Source organism: Gastrolobium bilobum, unplaced genomic scaffold, assembly GCF_033153095.1.
Source record: "Gastrolobium bilobum isolate Gb01-03AN ecotype WA unplaced genomic scaffold, APGP_CSIRO_Gbil_v1 utg1578, whole genome shotgun sequence".
NCBI classification, from domain to species: domain Eukaryota; kingdom Viridiplantae; phylum Streptophyta; class Magnoliopsida; order Fabales; family Fabaceae; genus Gastrolobium; species Gastrolobium bilobum.
In genome coordinates this window covers 357,928-380,388 of record NW_026899219.1, presented here as the reverse complement: position 1 = coordinate 380,388, position 22,461 = coordinate 357,928, and the positions used below count along the sequence as shown (strand labels likewise).

General features: G+C 34.2%; 3 protein-coding genes across 7 annotated transcripts; 1 reads left to right on the top strand and 2 right to left on the bottom strand.

Moving 5' to 3' along the window:
* Positions 1-4,152: 4,152 nt before the first annotated feature.
* LOC133288358 (thaumatin-like protein 1b) lies at positions 4,153-6,865 on the bottom strand. 5 transcript variants are annotated; one of them, XM_061486088.1, is made up of 5 exons: positions 6,624-6,865; positions 5,812-6,505; positions 4,704-4,807; positions 4,551-4,593; positions 4,153-4,464 (listed from the first exon to the last, which is right to left on the bottom strand). In XM_061486088.1, exons 1-4 carry the CDS (start codon positions 6,682-6,684, stop codon positions 4,586-4,588), a joined length of 867 nt encoding a protein of 288 aa, XP_061342072.1. In that variant the 5' UTR covers positions 6,685-6,865; the 3' UTR covers positions 4,153-4,464; positions 4,551-4,585. The 5 variants fall into 5 exon arrangements, 4 of the variants coding, with proteins under 4 accessions (XP_061342072.1, XP_061342070.1, XP_061342073.1 ...); XR_009748354.1 differs by having other exon boundaries at positions 4,551-4,807; XM_061486086.1 differs by lacking the exon at positions 4,551-4,593 and having other exon boundaries at positions 4,594-4,807.
* Positions 6,866-7,351: 486 nt separating this feature from the next.
* On the bottom strand, positions 7,352-8,456 carry LOC133288376 (uncharacterized). The gene is made up of 3 exons (XM_061486109.1): positions 8,124-8,456; positions 7,915-7,987; positions 7,352-7,842 (listed from the first exon to the last, which is right to left on the bottom strand). The coding sequence occupies exons 1-3, from the start codon at positions 8,454-8,456 to the stop codon at positions 7,352-7,354; spliced, it is 897 nt and encodes a 298-aa protein (XP_061342093.1).
* A 7,774-nt stretch (positions 8,457-16,230) lies between these two features.
* LOC133288365 (auxin transporter-like protein 5) lies at positions 16,231-20,894 on the top strand. Its single transcript, XM_061486095.1, has 8 exons — positions 16,231-16,386; positions 16,533-16,718; positions 16,843-16,955; positions 17,190-17,373; positions 17,513-17,610; positions 18,879-19,086; positions 19,471-19,728; positions 20,628-20,894. The coding sequence occupies exons 1-8, from the start codon at positions 16,231-16,233 to the stop codon at positions 20,892-20,894; spliced, it is 1,470 nt and encodes a 489-aa protein (XP_061342079.1).
* Positions 20,895-22,461: the final 1,567 nt, after the last annotated feature.

Sequence of the window (22,461 nt, the reverse complement as noted above, 5' to 3'; positions counted from 1 at the left end):
TGTATTCTTTTCCTCTTCTCCTTCACGGGTTGTATATAACCATTCTTTGGTTAACTGGTTCATTAACTTAATATACAGAAACACTTTAATTTCGTGTTGACTTCTTCTTCTCTCATCTTGCATATCAAGATTTTTCATCTTTCGTTCTTGCATGTTGAAGATCTATACATCATAAGATGGTATCAGAGCATCCACCTTTCTCATAATCCGGTTTTTCATGAGAGATCCAAACATATCGAACTTGATTGCCATATTGTTCGCAAGAAGATCCAATCTGGTTTAATTCATTTGTTGCCGGTTTCAACTACTGCCCAGATTGCTGATGTTTTTACGAAACCGTTATTGTCATCTCCTTTTCATAATTTCATTGGCAAGCTTGGTCTTTTGGACATTCATAACCCAGCCCAAGCTTTGGGGGGGGGGGGGGGTTGCCGGTTTCAACACAATTGGGCTTAACAGAAGAAAGGGCCCAACCCAATGACACTTAATTGATTTAGTTTTAGTTTGTTAATTCAGTTAAGGATTGGTTAGAGTTAGTTAACATTATTCTTGTATTCTTTTCCTCTTCTCTTTCACGGGTTGTATATAACCATTCTTTGGTTAACTAGTTCATTAACTTAATATACAGAAACACTTTAATTTCGTGTCGGCTTCTTCTTCTCTCATCTTGCATATCAAGATTTTTCTTCTTTAGTTCTTGCATGTTGAAGATCTATACATCATAAGACACTTCCTCCAATTTTTAGGAGCTGGGTCTAGATAATAATGAATAAGCTTAGTTTATGAGAAATAATATTACGCATGCAAAAATTTACATGTTTTCTACAAACTTTTAAATTCAGTTAGATATATAAAATGTTGGATTTTCTCATAATTTATTTCTTACATATGTATAAAAGTGTGTAAATTCATATAAAGAAAAGAGATAAAAGAAAAAATATGATCTCTGTACACTTATGTGTTTAGGAGAAACATTAAATCCTAAAATGTTATATCACCATTTTTTATGTAAATTTAAAAGCAATCTATACTCTTGTACCAAAAAAGAAGAAGCAATCTCCATCTATTTTGCAGACATTTAAGGACCTGTTTGATTGTGTTTTGGTTTTTTTGTTCTTAAAATTGTTTTATAAAATAGTTATGAAAACGAGGTAGGATCCTTTTACACTGGTGTCAAATTTTAATTTTGACACCTCGTCTCAGAGCCGTTAGATAAAAAAAAAATCATTGGTGTCACATACTTACAAATCAGAACCATTGATTTTTTTTGATCTAACAGTTCTGAGATGATGTGTCAAAATTGAAATTTGACATTGGTGTCAAAGGATCCTACCTCTATGAAAACAGTTGTTTTCTATATTTATTTATTTTTGAAAGTTAAAAATCAAAACAGAAAACAAAAACAACTCAGACATGTCTAAATTTGATTCTAAAAACAAAAAAAATAGTTATAATTTTCAAAATAATTTTTACAAAACTGGCCTTATCAAACAAATTTTTTAATTTTTTGTTCTGAAAACTAAAAAACTGTTTTTAAAAACAACAATCAAACATAGCCGATTTTTCTTGTTTAACTCAGTCATGTTATTTGTATACAGGAGCGTGACCTGAAATTTCCACAAATTTAATTTTTAACCAATTTAATTTAATTATTTAACTACACAGCATTTTTTACTTGTTGAGATTAAGGTAGTTGATTGGTCATTTATTAAAAAACTGAAAAACAGGAAGGGCCAAGTTGTGGTTCAGATTTGTGCATTGTTTCCCTGCAGCAACGGAAACTTCCACAGTCTGCATCATTATAAAGATTAGAACACAGATTTTTAAAGGCCACTTAAGCGTCCTTTATCAGACAAAGCATAATGACATTTGACCGAAAAGAAAAATAACCAGAATAATGATAAAAAAGTTAGGTGATGGTTATTAGTTTTTCACGCTCAAGATTTTAAAAAGAGCTCTCACTTTGTTCTCAATTTTAATTATGCAAAGTTAACTTTTTTCAAGGAATATTAGTGTCGAAAGGACGATGCAAAATAAGCATCCTTACACGCAAATAATGCATTCAGGCACCTAATCAAGGAAAGTATTTTCTATGCTTTTGTTGTATCAAGTATTCAATACATTTTTTACTAAATATAATAAAAAGTAATATTTTTACATTATCTTTATCTTTATCTTTATTTTTATTTATACCTCATATTTTTTTCAATAAGGGAGTATGTACGCCTGCTGTACCAATGTCAATAGCAAGGTGGAAGCTTATGGGAAGATTTGGGTTTGGGTTGGAAATAAAATTTAAGTTGAGTGGGAAATCTCTAATTGCTTAACAATGTATCAAGCGACGATTATATAAAATGGAAAAGACTTTAAGCCAAGCTCTCAACATTTATCAAAAAAAAAGAAAAGAAAAAGAATCACAGAGCTTAAGGAGATGTGGCATCAAATCCACTTACCCACTTATCGTGATCAGCCTCTTGAACCATACATATGAGGTAGGTTTTTGGCTAACAGTTTGGCTCAAAAGTTAATCCGGTTAGGTGTATTAAATTAAGAAGACATAATATCTTACAAGTTGTAGTGTTTTAAAAATTAAAAATAAATAATAAAACTTCTTAATTTTCAGACAATTGAGTTGAAAAGCCTCACTCTCTTACACTTTGTTGGAAGGCAAACTTCTGCCCTGATTTTTTAGCTGGAGTTAGAGCTTATGGAGAGATGGCTTTTGCAGTTTGAAGGTGGGTCCCCCTGCCCTTGAGTTATCTCTTCTAGCTGACTTTCTGAGCACCTTTTGGAGTTTTTTTTTTAAAAAAAAATATTTGAATCGATTTACCCCTTCGCAATTATTGCGATTTGGAATGAGTTATGGGAATTAAGATTTTTAAACCTCTCTCAAAGACTGTGATCGAAACATATTTTTACCCTCAGGTTTTTTGTTTATGGGATTAAAACTTTATTATTGATTTTTTGTATGGCTTTAATGTTTCTAAAGTCAATGTAGATAAGTTATCTACATTTGCTCCGAAAACGACGTTGTTTTGGGTTGAAAAATTAAAAAATTATAATGAAAAAGACTATTATAACCCTGAAATAAATTATAATTACAAAAATATCTTGATTTCCGTCTCAAAACGACGTCGTTTTGAACTTACTGTAAATAAGTTATCTACATTGATCGTAGAAAAAAGAAACCCTTTTTTTATTCTTCAAAGATGTAAAAACAAAAAACAAAAATAAAAAAACATGAGAAGCCCAGTGTGGGAAGCCCATTCGTCTAATGGATGTGTCCACGTCCCATAATTTGTTGAGGGTATTTGAATTCCACACCCAAAATCAATAGTAGAATTTAGAATTATCCAGCAGCTCAGGACCAAAAGGTCGCAAATCGATTTTAGTATACAATAATACAACCCCCACTCCCCAAAGCGAAGATCGAATTTTCAAAATTGTTGTACAGCAAAACATTCTTATATTATATTCAATATATGGAAAACAAAATTACTAGAAGGCCAAAACATCAGAGATCTTCTTTTATAGGTTAATTGGAAAATCACATTGCAAATTTGACACCATATCTTAACCAAATATCTATAGAAGTTCCTGAGTCATTCCATTAAATAGTTCTTACTTTTTTTCATTAACACTTGAATCCTAACAGAATTCACAGATGAGATTTTTTTTTTATTTTTTTTTGTAATGAAGTGGCTAAATTCACAGATGAGGTTTGTATGTTTGTAATTGAGTATCATCTCTTTACTCAACATTGCATTAGAAGAAATAAAGCTTTTTGTTCGGATAGATTCTACATACACTACCAAATGCTTTTATTTGGCTAATATGGTTTTATATTTTTTATTTTAAGCATACTTGTCCAAAGCAGGTTTATGTTTCCTTGCCTAGTTTTCAACATATTATACGATCGGACTCAATGCTAAAAGGCGTTGGATATGATATCATTATCAGTTCAATCGTTAGAAGCCACAGTTGAGTAAGATTGCAAGAATAGAAGTTAGACGCCTTTGATGAAAACTTAGAAGTCCTCGAGCATGTTGGTTCTGGGTAATAGTGTAATACCAAGATTTAGTATATGGGGGTGCCAAAAGAAAAAGCAATGCTACTTATATGACTAACATATTGGCTTAAAGCATTCTTCTATAAATTTAATATGTATCCATTTGTGCATATTGAATCCAATAATTGTGCACGAAACATCACTCCATAAAACTATCTCATGTACACACTGTAGCCTCATGTAACGAATCCTATTATAGAGCCTCTCATAATTTGCAAAATCTTGACTCCAGAATATTTTGCAAATTGGTACTTCCTCTCTGTTGTTAAAACCAGAATTGTTGGATCGCCAGAGATCAACTATTGAAGTGTTGACGTGTTTTAAAGGGGGAAAAAAAAGAGACAACAACAACCATTTTTTTTTTACAGTATTTCCTATATGATATCCTTCATGTCCTGCATGATGAGTAGAATCAGCAGAGCAGCCATTTGATAGTTTAAAGTTAAAAATAGTCAGAAGGGAGAAAACATAAAGAGCTTACACGGCTACATTAAAAACCAGCTAGGTTTCTTGTTGCTATCTACCTGAAGTATCCATGCAAAGGTAAGCCATAAAGGATGTCAAAGAGAGCAGAACAGGAAAAATATCACTGCCACAGTGGCAAAATTAGTTACACTCTGCATTTGGATCAGACCTTTTGATGAAGAACCGCCAGATTGTAGCCTTGATAAGTACATCATAGTTTTATTTACCAGAGGAAGCAGTGCGCCATCTTTCTTTGCTCCCAGCAATTTTTGACTGCTCAAGGCCACACAAGATACATACATGCATATGTTATTAACTACTCAAAAGGAGTAGACAGTCTTCCCCTAATAAAAGTATGCTGTTGATGTAATCTCAGTTACACACTACCTAGAAGTTGATAAGTCTAAAAGATGTCAATGTACCAACAACAAAAAAAAGTGCAAAAGACAACAAATCTTCATCGTGCATATACAATTATTTCCTATTATGTGATTTGGGGGTGGGTTGTCGGCCATAAAAGCAAAAACAAGAAGGAAAATCCAAACACCACAAGGTAAAACTAGTTAAGAAGCTTAGTCGGAAGAAGCTAACATAAGAAAATTTTTATGAAGGCATGCCCATTATTAAGCATATGAATATGAGCGCTCATTAAAACATGGAAAGAAAACTCAAGTTTATTCATAATCTTTATAGTTGAGAGATTAGATTACAAACTTTTATTTGAGAAAGAGTCTACTAACGCTTATGCAACTCCTTTGAAAAGCTGATTAAAATTTGTAGCATCTAAACTCAGCAATCCCCATATGTAGGTCAATTATTCATTTGAGAAAAAACAAAATAAGTCCAATTATTTGCACATGGATCAATTTATTGCATTGGACAGATGCTATGCTACACATAAAAGGCTCCCCTACCCAAATCAATCAATGGCCCCTTAACTCGAGTCCACACAACATGCACGATTATCTGGATGGACAGCTAAACATAAAAAGAATAGAAAAGATTCATGCACCTAAAGCGTGCAGTTTCTACAAGTTTTTTTATTTTTACTTTGATCAAGAAAGAGATAGAAGAAAGAAAAAAAAATTCAATAATGTGCAATGTATGCGCATTACTTCACACCACTTTTTAAAAGAAAATCCATATACCTAGATCAAGCTTCCATGTCAATCATGCACTTAAACCAAAAGTCAGAATTACCCTTACTTCACAGAAATAATCATGCACATAACTGAAGCTAAAACAATTCATAGCTTATGGTTGATGCGTAATTGTACCTCGTGTAGGGTAAGGGACAAAATATGATCAAGTAGTTAGCCGAGGCACACGTGTATGTGCTGGTCTTGTCATCATACGCGTAGCTATACGCGCGTGGGCAAGCATGTTTGAAGAACTGGGAATAAACAGAAGGGCTACACGTGTCGGGCGTGGAGTACGCCTCGCTGCAGCAATACCGGGGATCACCAAAAGCTTCGCACGCGCTCCTGCACGCGACGCTACCACGGCTACCATTCGCACGCGCCACCCTGAGATCCGCAGGACATCCGCCGTTAAGGTCAACCAGACAGCCGGTGGCGCTGCATCCGCCCCTGGTGCCACCCTTGGCCACGATCAGCATCGGAAGGTTGTAACCGTCGACCAAACTCACGTCGTAGAAGTCCAACCCGTCGGCGCCGTTCAGGGTGAACTCCGCCAATGTGGCGGGCGGTTTGGCGCCGCCGGCGCACTCTACTTTGCCGGAGCCACAGTCGGCGGTGACGCAAGAGAACTTTCCGTCAGGGTCTTGGCCGCAGAGGGTCCGTGCCCATATCCGACCCGACCAAGATTTCGGGATGTTAATGGTCTTTGAATTGCCGCTATTGAGGGCGAATCCGGTGGTGGGTAGCGGCGGAGAGGTGGCGCCGGAGAGTAATCCTGGCCATATCGTGTAGCGGCACTTGTTCACAATCTTGAACGACGCTGATTGTACCTCTGCCAAGAACAAGGACCAAAATTGAAAGAACACAGAGAAGAGTAAGTGCAAGTTTTTTTTTTTTTTAAAAAAGAAAAAATTAATTTTGTGATTTTTTTTGTAATTGGTGAAGTTTACCTGAGAAGAAAGAAAATACAAGGAAGCTAAAGATAATGAGAAAGAGAAGAAGACGACCCATGTGGAGGAAGAAGGTTAAACAAAGAACAAAACTTTGAAGAAAGATTGATTCAAAAAACACCAAATTACTTCACTTTTCTAGTGAAGCTCTGAGTGAGTGGCGTTTACTTTTTCTTTTCTTTTTCTTCAGTGACTTTACCTTCCTTCCTTATTAGTTTCTGTTTTTGTTAGCTGACTCACTTCTTCACTATTGCTACTTGCTCCAATAATACTCCTTTTCTTTTCTTTTTTTATATATATATTTTTTTTCTAACTCTTGGATTAAGTAACCAGAGGTTTTGTACTAATTGCAGTGATTCCACTTGGCCCTATTGCCAACCTTTCCATCTTTTGCTTTGTAGGCTGATACTGCTTTTTTTTTTTTTTAACTTGCAATATGTGGTTATAGAATAAGATATTACAGAATGTGCTTTAAGGAAAAGCGGAATCTTAGGCCATATATACCATAAAGGCATAGCATTAGGATACAAACTGAACAACAAAACAAACAAATTGTGTAGGCAAATATAATCTCGACAAAATATGGTTTGAAGAAGCATATATGCTAGGCTTTTCATGCTAAAATCAAGAGAAGGGTTAGATTGGTCGGATAAACCAACATCTCATTAGGTTTCTCTAAAATCCGCCAGCATATATGTATATGAATGTTGAGACATAATGCACATATGTTACTCTGAGTGCCATAGAGACCTTAACCAGGTTAAACGTCTAGGCCCTTTTATTGTCATAAAAGCAATAGCATTTTTGTCGTCCTTAAGTGCATTAACAGCCTTTGCAAAGTCTTTGTCATCCAACTCCTCCAATTTCTGCAATTCCTCCAAGCTGTTCTTATACATTGTTGTTGAATTGGATGCATTTCTTTGCTTGGCTTTGAACTTGGCTGCTGTGAAAACCTCATACAATACATTCTCTATCGTTTCTCCAATTTTGAGGTGTGCTCTTTTTTTATGAATTGACTCTGCTGGATTGACAAATTTGTGCTTCTTGGCTTGCATGTCATTGATGCGGATTATTGAATCAGAGTCAAGGGTACCATCAATTACTTGTGTTGGTAAGTTACATGGCTCTGAAGATCGCACTGTTTCTGTGTTGCTATTTCCTTCTTCTGCTGTCGACATTGCTCCATTGGGAAATTGGCCTTTTTGAATTCCTCTTTCGCCTGCATTCAACAAGCCATAAATTGGTATGATACTCCAGAAACACTATATAGAAATTCTGTCAGGGCCATCACCTTCAAATATGATGGACATTTGTTTATATAGTGGGAAGCTCTTGCGTCTAAAAGGTCTTGCTTCACATCTTACCTAAATGTATTTACACAAATTTTTCCAATGAGCAAAGCATAACCTTACCCTTTTGTACTTTTGTATATAAGAAATAAAGTTGAAACAAATTTTGATACATATATAGAACATATGGCTTTAGTAGATAGTAACTTACCATAATATAACTGTCCCACACTTTTTCATCAGCCACAACCATATGCCGAGTTTCATCCCAGACGAATTCATTGTGACTGAGCAGTGTTTTGACAACAACATAATCTTTCTTCATAACGTTATAGCGATTCTTTATCTGATTCTCTTCCAAGTACAAGCCAAATTTTTTGTTGAAATCCCATGTGACAGACTTAATCACTTCATTTTTGAATTCATTGTAAGCTGTTCTTCCACTTTTGTGTTGCTTGATAAGAAGCTCAACCAAGCATGCATCACGAGTGGGTGTCCATTCTGCCTTTGATCTGCTTAGAAATCCATCTTGTGCAGCTGACATTTTGTCTGGTGAGAGTCAGAAAGTGGGGTTTGGAATGGGGATAGATGGTTTTCATATAATATTATATAGATATAATAGGTTGGCCAAGCATGGTCTAATTAACAAATTAGGTTTTCTAAAAAGCTTCACACTTAGTTTTTTACTGAATAGGCTCACCCTGGTTAGGTCTTAAATAGGCCAGACTGTGGGCTTTCGGTCGGCTGTCTAACTTATTATTACTCCTACTTTGAAGTAAATAAAATCTCCTTTTTGGCATACTTCAAGAAACATGATAGTTCACAAAAAATATGCATCAAAATCAAGTGGCCCTTAATCTACTTAACCTTACTTGATATTAAAGAAAGAGATAGATTATTTTACCTACTTTTTTCATATATATTTTATCTATTATTCTTCAATACTGTTAGATCAGAATATCTCAACTAACCTTTATTATTTCTTTCTCTTTTTGAAATTCTTATCTAACACTATTAGAGTACTTTGGGCCTAGGTATTTGATTGATGGGGAAACATTTCAATCTAAGGTTTCACACTTCAGGGAAAAATTGTTGGGTTATTCAAGTGTGATGAGTACCATATTTGGTTAGTAAATGAGCTAAGTAAAGTGTAATAAATGGATAGACCCATAAACCCAAAGTCTTAAGATTTTAAGTTGTAAAATAGTGTCAGACCTATTTAGTGTGAATAGTTTAGCTTAACTCATTAGTGATGGTCCTTTGTCACGGGCCTCCCCCGAATCTGCTGACAATAAGAAAGAACAGGTAGGCAACTTATAACACCCTCGTATTTCCCAAACCAGAGACCATCTAGCCTCAAAATGTGAATCATGCACTGGAGTCGTTTTACTTTAATTTTATACCATACTTTATTTGTTTCATTTTTCTTTAATATGTACCTATTCTATTTTTTTTATTCCAAGACCCTATTTAGGGTGCGTTTGTATTGACTTTTTAAGAAAGTCATTTTTATCACTTCCTTATTTTAAAAGTATTTTATATAAAAGTTATAGCTATTTAGATTTTTAAAAAAATATTTGATTTTTGAAAAAAATATTTGGCTTTTGACTTTTGCTTTTTTAAAAAGTTAAAATTTTTAGCTTCCGAAAAAAGTAAGTTTTTGACTTTTTTTATAACTTCTGCTTTTTTTAAAAGCTGACATCCAAATGGACTTTTTTCGAGAAATACTTTTTTTCTTAAAAAAAGCAGCTTTTGAAGAAAAAAAAGCTCATCCAAACGGGCTCTTATTCTTTTGGTATTCCATGATACGGGTGGAGAAAAGGCATGTACAAGTACAATCCGAGCGACGGTATAACAATTATCCAACCTTGGTCCCTAAAAGGTCATCTCCAAAATTTGAATCTATATACTTTTGGAGGTTCATCTAGAACTTATATTACCACTTGAGTTAACTCTTAATATAGTTTAAGTATACATATCTCAAAATTCATGTTGTGTCAAAGCGAGCTATAAAGTAGATTTGGCAAAAGAGGGCCACTCGCCTTCACTTATTAACTTGTCAAAAAATGAGGTAGGACAGATTGGTGAGTGGGTTAAAAATACCGACCCATTATGTTTTGAGGAAATCACCTAAAAAATAAAAATATTATATTGCTAATCTTTTCCTTCTAATCTCTAACATCCAACTATTTCTCAAGTTTGAAATAAGTGTCAAGCAATAAACCAATGAAAAAAGAATGATTTAAGCCAACGATTTCATTTTACATAGCTACACAAAATGATTTATTCTAACATTATTACATAACAAAAGAATAACATCAAGCATGTGAATCTATACAAATGAACACATCATTGCATTGCGTAACTAGAATTTCATAAGCATCTAGTTTGATTTGTATAAATATCAACATTAAAACACTAAGTGAATAAGAAATATCTTCTCCAATGAAACACTAGCATTTTGGCCCCTAAAAGAATTTTTTTTTGTCTTACATAACAGCATTAACACAAACCAATCAAGCCATCATCTAACATCTAATACTAAAAACAATTAAAATAAAAATAATAATCCGAGTTGACATATCCCGCCTCGCCTATCCTCTAACATCTTCTAACTTGCCTGTATATAATGCGGGTCATGTTGGGTTGAAGCATATACAACCTGCCTCATATTGGTGGGTCGGTGGCTATACAACAGTAATTATGGAGTATAATATCACTAATATAACTTAGATAATATCAATTTCGTCAAAAAAGGAAAGAAAAATAAAATCATCCATCAAATTATAATCATTAATAATAATTTTGGATGGCTCTACGGATATCCGATATCCCCAAGCAGTGGCGGAGCCACAGCAGGTGCCTAGGCACTGGCTTAATTAGCCACGTTCATTTAGCTACACTTGAAACGTAGCAAATCATGTATCAATTTTTTTTGAAAATTAACCATGTTTTGGTCGTAGCCAGAGAATCGTAGCTATTTGGGCACTAGCTGAATTTTTTAGCACCGGCTAACATGCCATGCTGGCTCCGCCACTGTCCCCAAGCCGACAGTCGAAGCCTAATCCTTTGGAGACCGAGAAATCACTGAAGTAGATATAGCCTCTAGCCCTCTACTTACAAAGCCTTTTAATTTTGATATTTTTAAATTTGCAAGAATTTGAGAATATCACAATAGTAATAAGGGAATAATTAAAAAACGTGATTTTTTAAAACACCTTTAAATTAAAAAATTGTCAAATTTGTGATCCCTTTTAAATAGTTGAAGAAGAATGAAGTCACACCATATTTTTGACTCAATAGTCAATATATAATCATTAAAATTAAATTTGTCATTTTTTAATTTAAAGGGATTATGAAAAATTGCGTTTATAAAAAATGCCCAACCACCAACCGAATCTTCTAAAATCTTTACAAATTTAAAAACCTCAAATTTGTCATCAATAATCCGGATTGATTTTTTATTTTATTTTTCTCGATAGTGGGTTTGCTCTTGATTAACCCAAGATACCGATTTGGGCCACAAGTTGTATCTTACAAATATTGGGCCTAAGAGGTGTTTTTTTTTTTTTTTTTGGGTAAACAGCCTAAGAGTTGTTTAATTATCCATGGTACTGCAAAAAAGGGAAAAAAAAAACAATAGCAAATGGAGAAAGGACAAAGAATACTGCAATCGATGGTGTTGAATACTGGAGGGTGAAAGTAAATGGAAATGACTAGATAAGGTGGTTTGTTTTTTCCAATTTATATATTTTTATTAATGAACATAAAAATATTTTACATTTTCTATTTTTAATTTAACAATTTATGAAAATGATGAAAACAACAAGATCTTGTTTTTATTATTTCCTTCACAATATCTTGAAAATAAGAAATGATATGACATTTTTTTAATTATAAACGAGAATATATAACCAATAAATGAAAAATAAATAAATAAATCAAGCCCACTTCCTCAGTAAATATATGTAATTCATATGATTGAGAGACTCAGCAACGGGCCATTTCCATTGTGTACTTAAGACTGTTGTGACAGCGTTATTTATTCCTTTCATATCAGAATATCTTTGTTTTCATGTCAGTCATTTTATTTGCTTTTTGATATGAAGACTATTTTCATTCAGCCAAAAAAAAGCACAATTTCAATTACGAAACAACATCTAAGGATTTGGTCAGAGACCTTTATATTCAACTTAATTGCAAAATATATCAATTGCCAAGACAAAGTAGCTGGCAGATCGATGTAGCAGAATATTTGTTCGATCCTCACAGTGCAAAAGAAGGCACTAAAGTGATGCAAAAGTTATGTTTTATGATAGGATTCTTCTGGTCACAGGAGAGGTCCCAGCATGGAGGCAATAAAGATGAACCAAGCATGATGATGTTTGTGGATAAATTACTCCTTACCAATTATATTGCATATGTAAAAACATAGACATGAACCTTTGCAAATAAGGTTGACCACCATTGTCCATTGCATCAATAAGTAGTCAAGTGAGTACTAATGGTGCAATACTAAGGACCCATGTAATGAAATTGAATCACAAGTCAATGCAGGTTTTGCTGTCCCATGCTATTGCCTACCAAAAGCCAAAAGTGCTAACTCAATATTTGATAGGGAGTCCCAAAAAAAAAAAACACAGCAAGAAAGGAGATAAGGATGCCATAAAGGATTGTGTATTGACCTGTATAAGGAGTTTTAATCATTGCTGTGCATAATCATCCTTAGAAGAACAGATAAAGAAAGTAACCCTTACGGCCATTTCTCATGTTTAAGCCATAAGATAAATTAAATATAGCTTAGCATTTCATAACGCTTGCTTGAACTGCATGCTTAAAATTGAGAGTGGATTTGATAGATGATTAAGGTATGATCACATTCTACACTAAATATAAGCAAACTGAGTGGTGAACATAAACATAGATCTTTCCACCTTTTAACCAAATTAAGCAATAACTTTGAAGAATCATTGCTCTTTATAGGTTTGACTTCTTAAAATCTCTAGCAGTTACACAACTAAACGGCATAGCGTGCTACCAACTTTAGCAGCATACTAGATATCGTTAGTTGTTAGTTGATTCCACAAACACAAGCATGCAGTTAAAACTTGATATCCTGTTTCTGTTTCAACATTATCATTGAAATCGAATAATGCAACTTTTTATCCATGGTCCGCTACACAAGCATGCACTAAACTGGCATGCCCTCTTGTCTTTCTTTTTTTCTAAACTCTTAAAAAATTTTAAACAAAAATGACTCAAATGGTCATTAATATTATGGCCCCAATCCGTCATATGACCCCTAAAGTTCTAGCGTAAACTTGAAGCAAAATTTTCATAACAAAATATATAACACTGTTCTTGGAAATCGGCTAGAAAAGATTCATAATTGAATCAGAAAATGGAATTTGTCATAAACATCATTTTGCTTCGAAATTGCTTCAAAACGTGCAGAACAGACTGAATGTGCTAATTATGTAGACACCCACGTTAACCACCAATTCGAATAAATCTTTGGTACTACTGCTGTACCTAGATTCAGTGCATCCCATGAATGAGAGCCTTACACATCATATGAGAGAGAAAAAATTTGACAGAAAAAAAAGTATTTTAGTTGACATGTAATATTTTTATTGGTGGGATGCACTGAATCTTTGGTATAACAGTAGTACCAAAAATTTATTCCGCCAATTCACCTGACAATGAAGGTCAATAGAAATCTTAGTTGATCCAACGTTGGAAACACAACAAGGACATTTCCCTACATCAATCAGTATATTAACACCATCAAGGGCTGATAGTAATCAATTGAAGGCAAGGATGCTTATTATGCTAAGAATATATTTGAACAAACTATTAAGGTAGGAAATAGAATGGAGGTGGTCAAGGAGACACAAGTCACAGAGAATGTTTCTGGTCCCAGAGACTTGAAAGTATGACTATACAAGGAGTGGGATGTGGGCTTCCAACATTCTTCATGAATATGTTTAACTGCCCCAAAACAAATATGCTTTTTGGACCCTCAACCTCAAGTCATGCTTCCCTTTTTTATTTTTATTTCCCCCCCCTTAGTGATCAGCAGCTCCACTAGGTAAATGATTTTCTTATCTTAATTCATAAAAAAAAGGCAAACACATTATGGTTTATCATCATGAGGGGAAGGAGAATAATCAGTGAGCTCTTTAGCCAACTCATTCAAATTTTAAAAAAAAGACAAATATGAAGACTGATAACTTTTCCTGTAGTATTTGGACCACTGTCAGAAAATTTCAAGACATTGAAAACGAGGGGTGAAAGAAATGAACCATTTTACCCACCGATGAAATCTGATGTATTTCTATTCAAAGGCAGAACTGAAGTATGGTTGGCTTTATTTATTTGTTTTATTTAAGAAAAGAAAAGAAAAAGTGGTACTGTAACTAAATGAATAAGAAAATCTTTGTGATATCAGTTATCTTTTGGAAGAGGGGAAAAAAACAGAGAGAATCTATAGGATTAAGTAACATACATAGAATATATATTTTTTCTTTCAAGGAGACATTAGAGAATATTGGGGTACCAATGAAAATCATGGTAAATATTAACAATTTAGAGATGCAGCTAGGCAAGGGCACATGATCTAACAATTCTACCAATGTTTTGTCTATGTATTAGTCCTAGTTCAATCCCCTATGTCATTTTATATTATTATGTATATGCAAATGCAAGTAAATAAATTGCATGTGGAATAAGGAGTTTTAATTGGGGTTTGAGCATGGAATTTGGTGGAAGGGATCCTCGAGTCTACAAAGAGTTGGCCATGTGATAAAAGCAGCTTTCTTCGACTTGCAAAGCGACCACGCCCGTTTGGCTGCAATCATGCGGTCTACTATGTTATTATTTTCTTCACACCTTCCCTTGCTTATTTCTTTTTTCATCCTTTTGTTATCTCCTAAGTTTACCTTGTTCTCGAACAAACTTACTCTAATGTGCCGTGTTAGCCCTTCTGTTTTCCACATGCCAATACCATAACCAAAGGGAGAAAATATGTGCGCTTAAGACTTAAGGTTAAGACAAAGGTGTGGACAAGATTGGTTGCAATTTCATTTGTGCTTTCTATAAAACTATCAACTAAGCAAGCTAGATTCAACTTTGGCATATGTAAAATCATTCAAATTAAATGGTCAAACCCTTGAGTCCTGAACATTTAACATTGGAGCAATGACAATTTCTATAACTAGAGTGTTCATTGAGCTGCATTAGTCACAAAATGGCAAATTGAGCAAAAATACAAAGAACGGTGAAGGTGAAGTTGGGTAAAGGGAAAATTGCAACTTGTTATTGGTGATAGTGTAGAAAATCTGTGTTGTTGGTTTGAGTAATATTAGTGAAAATGCATGCAATAACACAAAATCATAATACAACATGCAGATGTAAAAATTGCAAAAAATTAAACTCGAGTCCAGTATTGTATAATGTGTCTTTAAGGCAATTTTATCTCCTTAATGATGCTTAAAGTTTGTGGACAAATACCTCCCACAATAGAATGAATTATATTTGTTTCACCCCTTAAGAAACAACACCATGATCAATCGCAAACAAAGACATTATATGAGAATTAATCTTGCCAAAGGTTTGGAAAAGGAATCAGAATTTTTTTTTCTTGATTCACTAGACATAGGTATACATAAGAGATGAATGATCACAAGCCGAAGAGTTGTAACTATTTCATTTCAAACAGTAACACTTTTTCACTTGCGAATTTTAATTTTTTATTCGTAATCCATTTATACAACACAATTATCATAAGCTCGGGAAGCAAGGCCCGCTCGTGCGGACAAGCCATCACGCTTCCTAAGTAGCTAGTAAAATATGTCATTTCAGAGCCTTTTATTCATAATTTACTAAGTTAATGTTCATGGCTCATGAGCCAAACCAAACCAAGACGTGAGCATTAAGGTAAATAACAAAAGTTGTAATTACAAAAAGGGGCTCCAGAACCAAAGCACCTTGGGAGGTTTATTTTTAGTTTTAGTTCTTCAAAAAGTGGATTTACTCGCTTCCCAAAACCGCTCTCTACAATACCTTTCATACACAGTCTCACTCAGCCTTCGAGAACCCTTTTGTGTCTTGTCTTGTATATATACCACCATTCCAATACTCCTTTGCATCCTCGTTTCCAATCTCAACCCTTCCCCACCCAACACCTAGAAATATTGAAAGTCTGAAACCCACCACTGTAAAGAATACAAAGAAGTCACCACAAAAAGGTGGAGTAGACCAGTAGAACTAAGAGAGTGGAAAGATAGTGCAAGTGACCAAGATATATCTTCAAGAAAATGGCATCGGATAAGGTGGTGGAAACTGTAATAGTTGGGAACTATGTGGAAATGGAAACTGAAGGGAAGCCCAAGGACATAAAATCCAAGTTATCAGACTTCTTGTGGAATGGTGGTTCTGCCTATGATGCTTGGTTTAGCTGTGCTTCCAACCAGGTTAGTTTTTAGAACATATTCCTTTTTACATGTTCCTGCTCTTGACAAAGCTATAGCTTTTGTCCCATTCTATATAGTATCCAAAAGTATGTGCTTCATTCTTTATATGTTGTTCTGGTTTTCTAATTATGTCATTTACATGTCAGGTGGCTCAAGTTCTGCTTACGTTGCCATACTCATTTTCCCAGCTGGGAATGCTTTCTGGCATACTTTTTCAACTCTTCTATGGTTTACTAGGTAGCTGGACGGCTTACCTCATTAGCATACTCTATGTTGAATACAGAACCAGAAAAGAGAGAGAAAAAGTTAACTTCAGGAACCATGTCATCCAGGTTCAACTCTCCCTATAGTTAACTAACTCCATTAAATTTAATCTTTAAAATTCAAAGTACTACTACTACTACTACCTCTACAAGTTTAAATTTAAATGGCGTTTTAAACAAATTAATTATGCAGTGGTTTGAGGTTCTTGATGGACTCCTCGGGAAGCACTGGAGAAACGTGGGTTTGGCCTTTAACTGCACATTTCTTCTGTTTGGATCTGTTATTCAGCTGATAGCTTGTGCAAGGTACCTACTCCCAACCCAATCTGAGCACACTCTGACCCTTCATTTAACTCTTTCTTCATTATTTATTAGTTGTAGCTAGATACATCAATTCTCTTTATTATAATGATATAAATATATTATCTAAATTAAAACAAGGAACCCTCATGATCACATGCATCTCTGATATAGTAAATTAGTAATGTACACCTGCTACAACTTCATTGAGATATGAATATTGTTTTAAATGTTGTTCAGCAACATATATTACATAAATGACAATCTGGACAAGAGGACTTGGACTTATATCTTCGGAGCTTGCTGTGCCACCACTGTCTTTATTCCTTCCTTTCACAACTACAGAATCTGGTCCTTTTTGGGCCTCGTCATGACCACTTACACTGCTTGGTATCTAACAATTGCCTCTCTCCTTCACGGCCAGGTAATAATCATTAATTTACAAAACAAAATTAATTATTAACCGTAATCTAGCTAAGAGTATTATTGATGTTATTAATTATTATGAAATTGTTATTATAATAGTAATAGTATGCTTTCCATATGTTATTATGATTGCATAGGTGGAGGGAGTTGTGCATTCGGGTCCGACCAAATTGGTTCTATATTTTACTGGGGCCACAAACATTCTCTACACGTTCGGGGGACATGCTGTTACTGTGTAAGACAATCTCCGATATATATTCGTGTCGTTTACGTTTTCACAAATATGCCCTTGGTTCTTTCTCCTCTCTAAGCCTTGCCTCTTTGGACGAACCACACTAGTTGGTAGCGTCTAATTAAAGATCATGCCAAGTGGGAAAGCGAAATAACCATGCAAGGATTGGGGCTTAACGTCATTTTGATAGTGACTCAACCTTGTTTTAATTACCCATCTTAAGTCCTTTTCTTTTCCTCTATATTTATTGAACATAGTTATATTTATAAAAAAAAATTGTTTATAAACTATATTATGCATAGCGGGGAGTACAAACACTTAAACATACATACCTTTAAATATATAGTATAGTTTTTCAGAAAATACATATATAAGTATTTGTTTTATAAATAAAATTAGAATATCCAAAACTTGGATAGGTTACTCTATCTAAAATTTTGTCTTTTTTTTCCTACACTAGCGTGGTGTGAAAAATTGTGAAAAAAAAATGTTCTTTGCATTATTTTCTTTCCAGAAAACAAAAATATCCTGTATTACTTACTGATAGCACTTTTGCCCCAAAATACCCTTGGTAGGCGTGGGAGGCAAAAAAGTGCCCCTTTTCTTTGGAATCCTTGAGTTTCTTTTTAGGCTGTAGAAAAGCCGTGGCTCTTTCTCTGAAATGGTTCTATGCTTTAATGCTTTTTTATCATCAGAAGGACCCTGAGAGATACAGCTTTCTACAGTGATTGCTATATCTTAGCTTCCAGGGCCCACTTCTCACACCACAGCAAAACCAAACCTTGGGCCAAAATATTCTCCTTCTCTTATTCTCTTTTCTTTTTAACTAAAAAAATTGGTATCACCAAATGGTGGTAGCTCAGTTGACGCATGAGAGTTGAGCAGGTGAGGAAAGAGTATGTGTTCGAATCCTCCCAGTACCACCTTTGGAAGGGATTTAAAGCCTTAATCCTGGACCCGCCCCGAATCGAATTATTTGCGAAGTGATGAACTGATCGGAATATTTTCAAAAAAAAAAAATTTGATATCTTTATCACCATCTTTATTCTAATTATTTAAAAAATATATATGGTTTAGTTAAAGATAAAATCAACAACATTTTTAAGGTAACTTCAATTGCACTAAAACAACCTATCAAGCGAGGACTAAGGAGGATTTTGTTCTTTTCTTTTTGGTATTAATGATATGCTACTACAGTTATTATAAAAATGTATGAAATAGTAATGAAATAAATATATATTAATGGTAGTGGTACTATTGTACTTGTACAGGGAGATAATGCACGCGATGTGGAAACCTCAGAAGTTCAAGGCCATATACCTACTGGCTACCCTGTATGTGCTGACACTGACGCTTCCATCGGCTGCAGCAGTGTATTGGGCATTTGGAGACATGCTTCTTAATCACTCCAATGCTTTTGCTCTTCTCCCAAAATCACCCTTCCGAGACATGGCTGTCATTTTAATGCTCATCCACCAGGCAAGCATATATACCCATACTCGTTCATTATCCATCTATTATTATTGTGGTTTGTTTTTCTCATCTCTCGTGAGAAAAAAAACCCTTCTTACACATCACAAAAAGGTGTGCCACTCATTTTTTTTGTTTTTTGTTTTTTTTAAATAGGTGGGTCCTACACTTAAAGTATCTATGACATGAGATTAGAATTCTCCAATAAGATTTACTTTTTCACATTATTATTATATATAAATACCTCATTTACATAAACATATATGCATGCTAGCTATTCAATACAATACATGATATACATATATATGTATATGTATTGGATCAAACTTTTATTTAAGTAGAGTTATTCTAATTAATTGAATTGAATGATTAAATATTGGAAATTAATTGCAGTTTATAACATTCGGGTTTGCAAGCACCCCATTATACTTTGTGTGGGAGAAAGCAATAGGGATGCATGAGTGCAAGAGCCTGTGTAAGCGTGCATTAGTGAGATTGCCAGTGGTGATACCCATATGGTTCTTGGCCATCGTATTCCCCTTCTTTGGTCCTATCAACTCCACCGTTGGATCTCTCCTTGTAAGCTTCACCGTTTACATCATCCCTGCCCTCGCTCACATCTTCACCTTCAAATCATCCTCTGCTCGACAGGTACTACATTTTTTTCATGTTCATATATATATACACACACATGATTAATAGTCCAAAAAAATTTACACTTTCTAATAATGTCCATGCATATAAACATGAATACTTATTTTATAAAATTTTAGGGGGAACTTTAAAAACTCCAGTAACTTTTTTCATAATCATTTATTCCATCTCCAAAATTTTGAATTATTTACTTCTTTGATTTAAAGTTTTTTTTATCATTTACCTCTCTAAGTGAGTGGGATAAGTGATAAAGAAACTTTAAGTCAGGGGATAAGTAATAATAAAAATATAAATGATTCAAAAAATTTATGAAGGAGTAAGTGATAATTAAGAAAATTCAAAAAGGAGAAAGTTTTTCCAGAATTTTATACTCACAGTATCAAAAGAGAAAGCTAGACCAAACAAGAAAATGTATTTTATTTTAAGTGAACACATGGAAAAAGACAAAAATTTAAAAGGGTAGCCATGTGGGTCATCCAATCACGGAAACTTTATTGTGGGAACCAAATAGTTTGACTAAGCAGCACAGCAGTGTTAGAATTTATTCCATTCATTATTCTAAGTAATTTGCTACGACTATTTATTGTTTCCAAAACCAAAAGAAAGATTAAGGATATGGAAAGGAAAACTGTGATTGTGAAGTGTTAGCGTATGGTCACCGTCTAGCAGACCAGACCCGGGACTTTCTCCTAAACAGATCATTTTCTTGATATTTTTATGATTTCTGTATTATAATGATATCATCCCTTCTTTCATTTATCTATCTGCATTACTTTAATTTGATGTATTTAACCAAAAAAGAAAATATTGGGACGTCGTAAAGACAAATGCATAAAAACAAGAGAATATTGTATTTGTACAGTTTCCATGATTAATATTGAACGGCTGTGATGCAGAATGCGGTGGAACAACCTCCCAAGTTTGTTGGAAGATGGGTGGGAACCTATGTGATCAACGTATTTGTTGTTGTGTGGGTCCTAATCGTTGGGTTTGGATTTGGTGGTTGGGCCAGCATGGTCAACTTCATACGTCAGATTGACACATTTGGACTCTTCACAAAGTGTTTCCAATGCCCCCCACCTACCCTGCCATCTATGCCGCCGCCACCACAGCTGAACGCCACCGCGCCCTCCCCTCTTCACCACTCCCCTCATGGCCATTAAGCATTGTACTCTTGAAATTCATAGGGATTAATTAATGATGCAATGCATGTTATTGTTGTGGAGAATGATAAATCAGCGTTCAGTCATATCCTGCATTTATTATATGTATTATTGGCCCTGTCATAAACATATAATGTATTCTTCTTTATAACCTTAAGGTAGTTGAGCACTTTGTCATGGTCAGTTTCTTAAGAAGAAAAAAAAGAAATAAAACAAAAAAGGTTTATGATTTGCTCAAAGTTTGTTTTATTTTAGACAAAATTGAACACATTTGTTATTTGGTCATCTTGCTATTACTCAAGTGAAGCGTTTTACATGCAAATTTTGATTGGTTCGGTTTTGTTACCCTTACCCACTTTACCATGCTAAGGAACTTAACCTTTGCAAATGCCAACATATATGACGCTTAAAACCAAAATACTGTTTAGGGATGGTGAGAGTAAAATGAGAACAACAATATTAGACACAATAACATATGGGAAAAGCACTTCTTCATCGTATTGTTGTATGAAAATTGTTTTCTCATATTATGACATTTCGAATTGCATGTAATGTTTTTTTTTTTAATAAATGTATGACTTATCATTAGTTGTGTCATAATATAAAAAATATTTCTTATGCAACATGAAAAAATCAAAACTCACGAACTATATCCTCAAAAGGATTCTTTGCAGATTCTGTCAATCTTAACGTAAATTTAAAGTATATATCTTTTCTAATCTTAACTTGGCTAGACAAAAAAAGTTTCCAAGATGGAAGTAAGAAAAGAAAAAGAAAATATCATTTTCATGTCCTTGGAAAAGCAAAACGCTTAACGAAACTCAATTGCCTTTTTCGCTCAGCAACAATGAGTGTGCAGGCTTGAAAATGATTAAAGATGAACTTGGACGGGAATTGTAGTTCCAGAGCATCTTTACCTTTCCACCATGTTTCCCAGACTTTTTTGAATGATTCTAACAGCAGCAGAGAGCTAAGTTGATGAAGGAAAAGGAGAAAGGCCAAATCAAATAAAAGTAAAACAATTAAAGAACAAAGGCAAACAATGGAGCTGGTGAGACGTACGTACTGAGCAAAGTTGCCAAGAAATAAGGCTGCTGTAAACTGTAGTAATTGACATTACATATATATATATATATATATATATATATATATATATATATATTAATAGAGGAGAGATATTCTCACTATCAAAAATTTTCACTACCAACTTACTACCTATCTAATCACCATTAGATTAACATTTTCTCTTTCTTCAAACACTTTTTAACATTCTCTCTCTTTGATCCAATGATGATGTGATGAGTAGTAAGTTAGTAGTAAGAATTTTTGGTAGTTAGAATATCCTCACTTATATTAATATATATATGTAATGTAACATTTGCATAGAGTTGGGTGGGGAATCTAATAATTATCTATCTCCTTCTTTGGAAAGGGTAGCGGAATAAACAGTGACAATGCAATCTATGATCTATCTAAAGTAGACAGACCTTTCATGCGAGTCCTGAGACCATATACAGCTTTTTTATGTAACTAGGCAAAACCCGGGAAAGAACAACAAAGAAGAAAT

Bases quoted from the DNA above. Each gene is read 5' to 3' on its own strand.
- LOC133288365 (XM_061486095.1), top strand. From the start codon at position 16,231: ATGGCATCGGATAAGGTGGTGGAAACTGTAATAGTTGGGAACTATGTG. The intron at 19,087-19,470 runs GCAAGCATATAT...AATTAATTGCAG, and splicing joins TTTTAATGCTCATCCACCAG to TTTATAACATTCGGGTTTGC. The intron at 19,729-20,627 runs GTACTACATTTT...GCTGTGATGCAG, and splicing joins AATCATCCTCTGCTCGACAG to AATGCGGTGGAACAACCTCC.
- LOC133288358 (XM_061486085.1), bottom strand. From the start codon at position 6,684: ATGGGTCGTCTTCTTCTCTTTCTCATTATCTTTAGCTTCCTTGTATTT. The intron at 6,506-6,623 runs GTAAACTTCACC...TGTTCTTGGCAG, and splicing joins TGTATTTTCTTTCTTCTCAG to AGGTACAATCAGCGTCGTTC. The intron at 4,808-5,811 runs GTACAATTACGC...GGCCTTGAGCAG, and splicing joins TGTCCCTTACCCTACACGAG to TCAAAAATTGCTGGGAGCAA.
- LOC133288376 (XM_061486109.1), bottom strand. From the start codon at position 8,456: ATGTCAGCTGCACAAGATGGATTTCTAAGCAGATCAAAGGCAGAATGG. The intron at 7,988-8,123 runs GTAAGTTACTAT...AAATACATTTAG, and splicing joins TGTGGGACAGTTATATTATG to GTAAGATGTGAAGCAAGACC. The intron at 7,843-7,914 runs GTGATGGCCCTG...TGTTGAATGCAG, and splicing joins AATGTCCATCATATTTGAAG to GCGAAAGAGGAATTCAAAAA.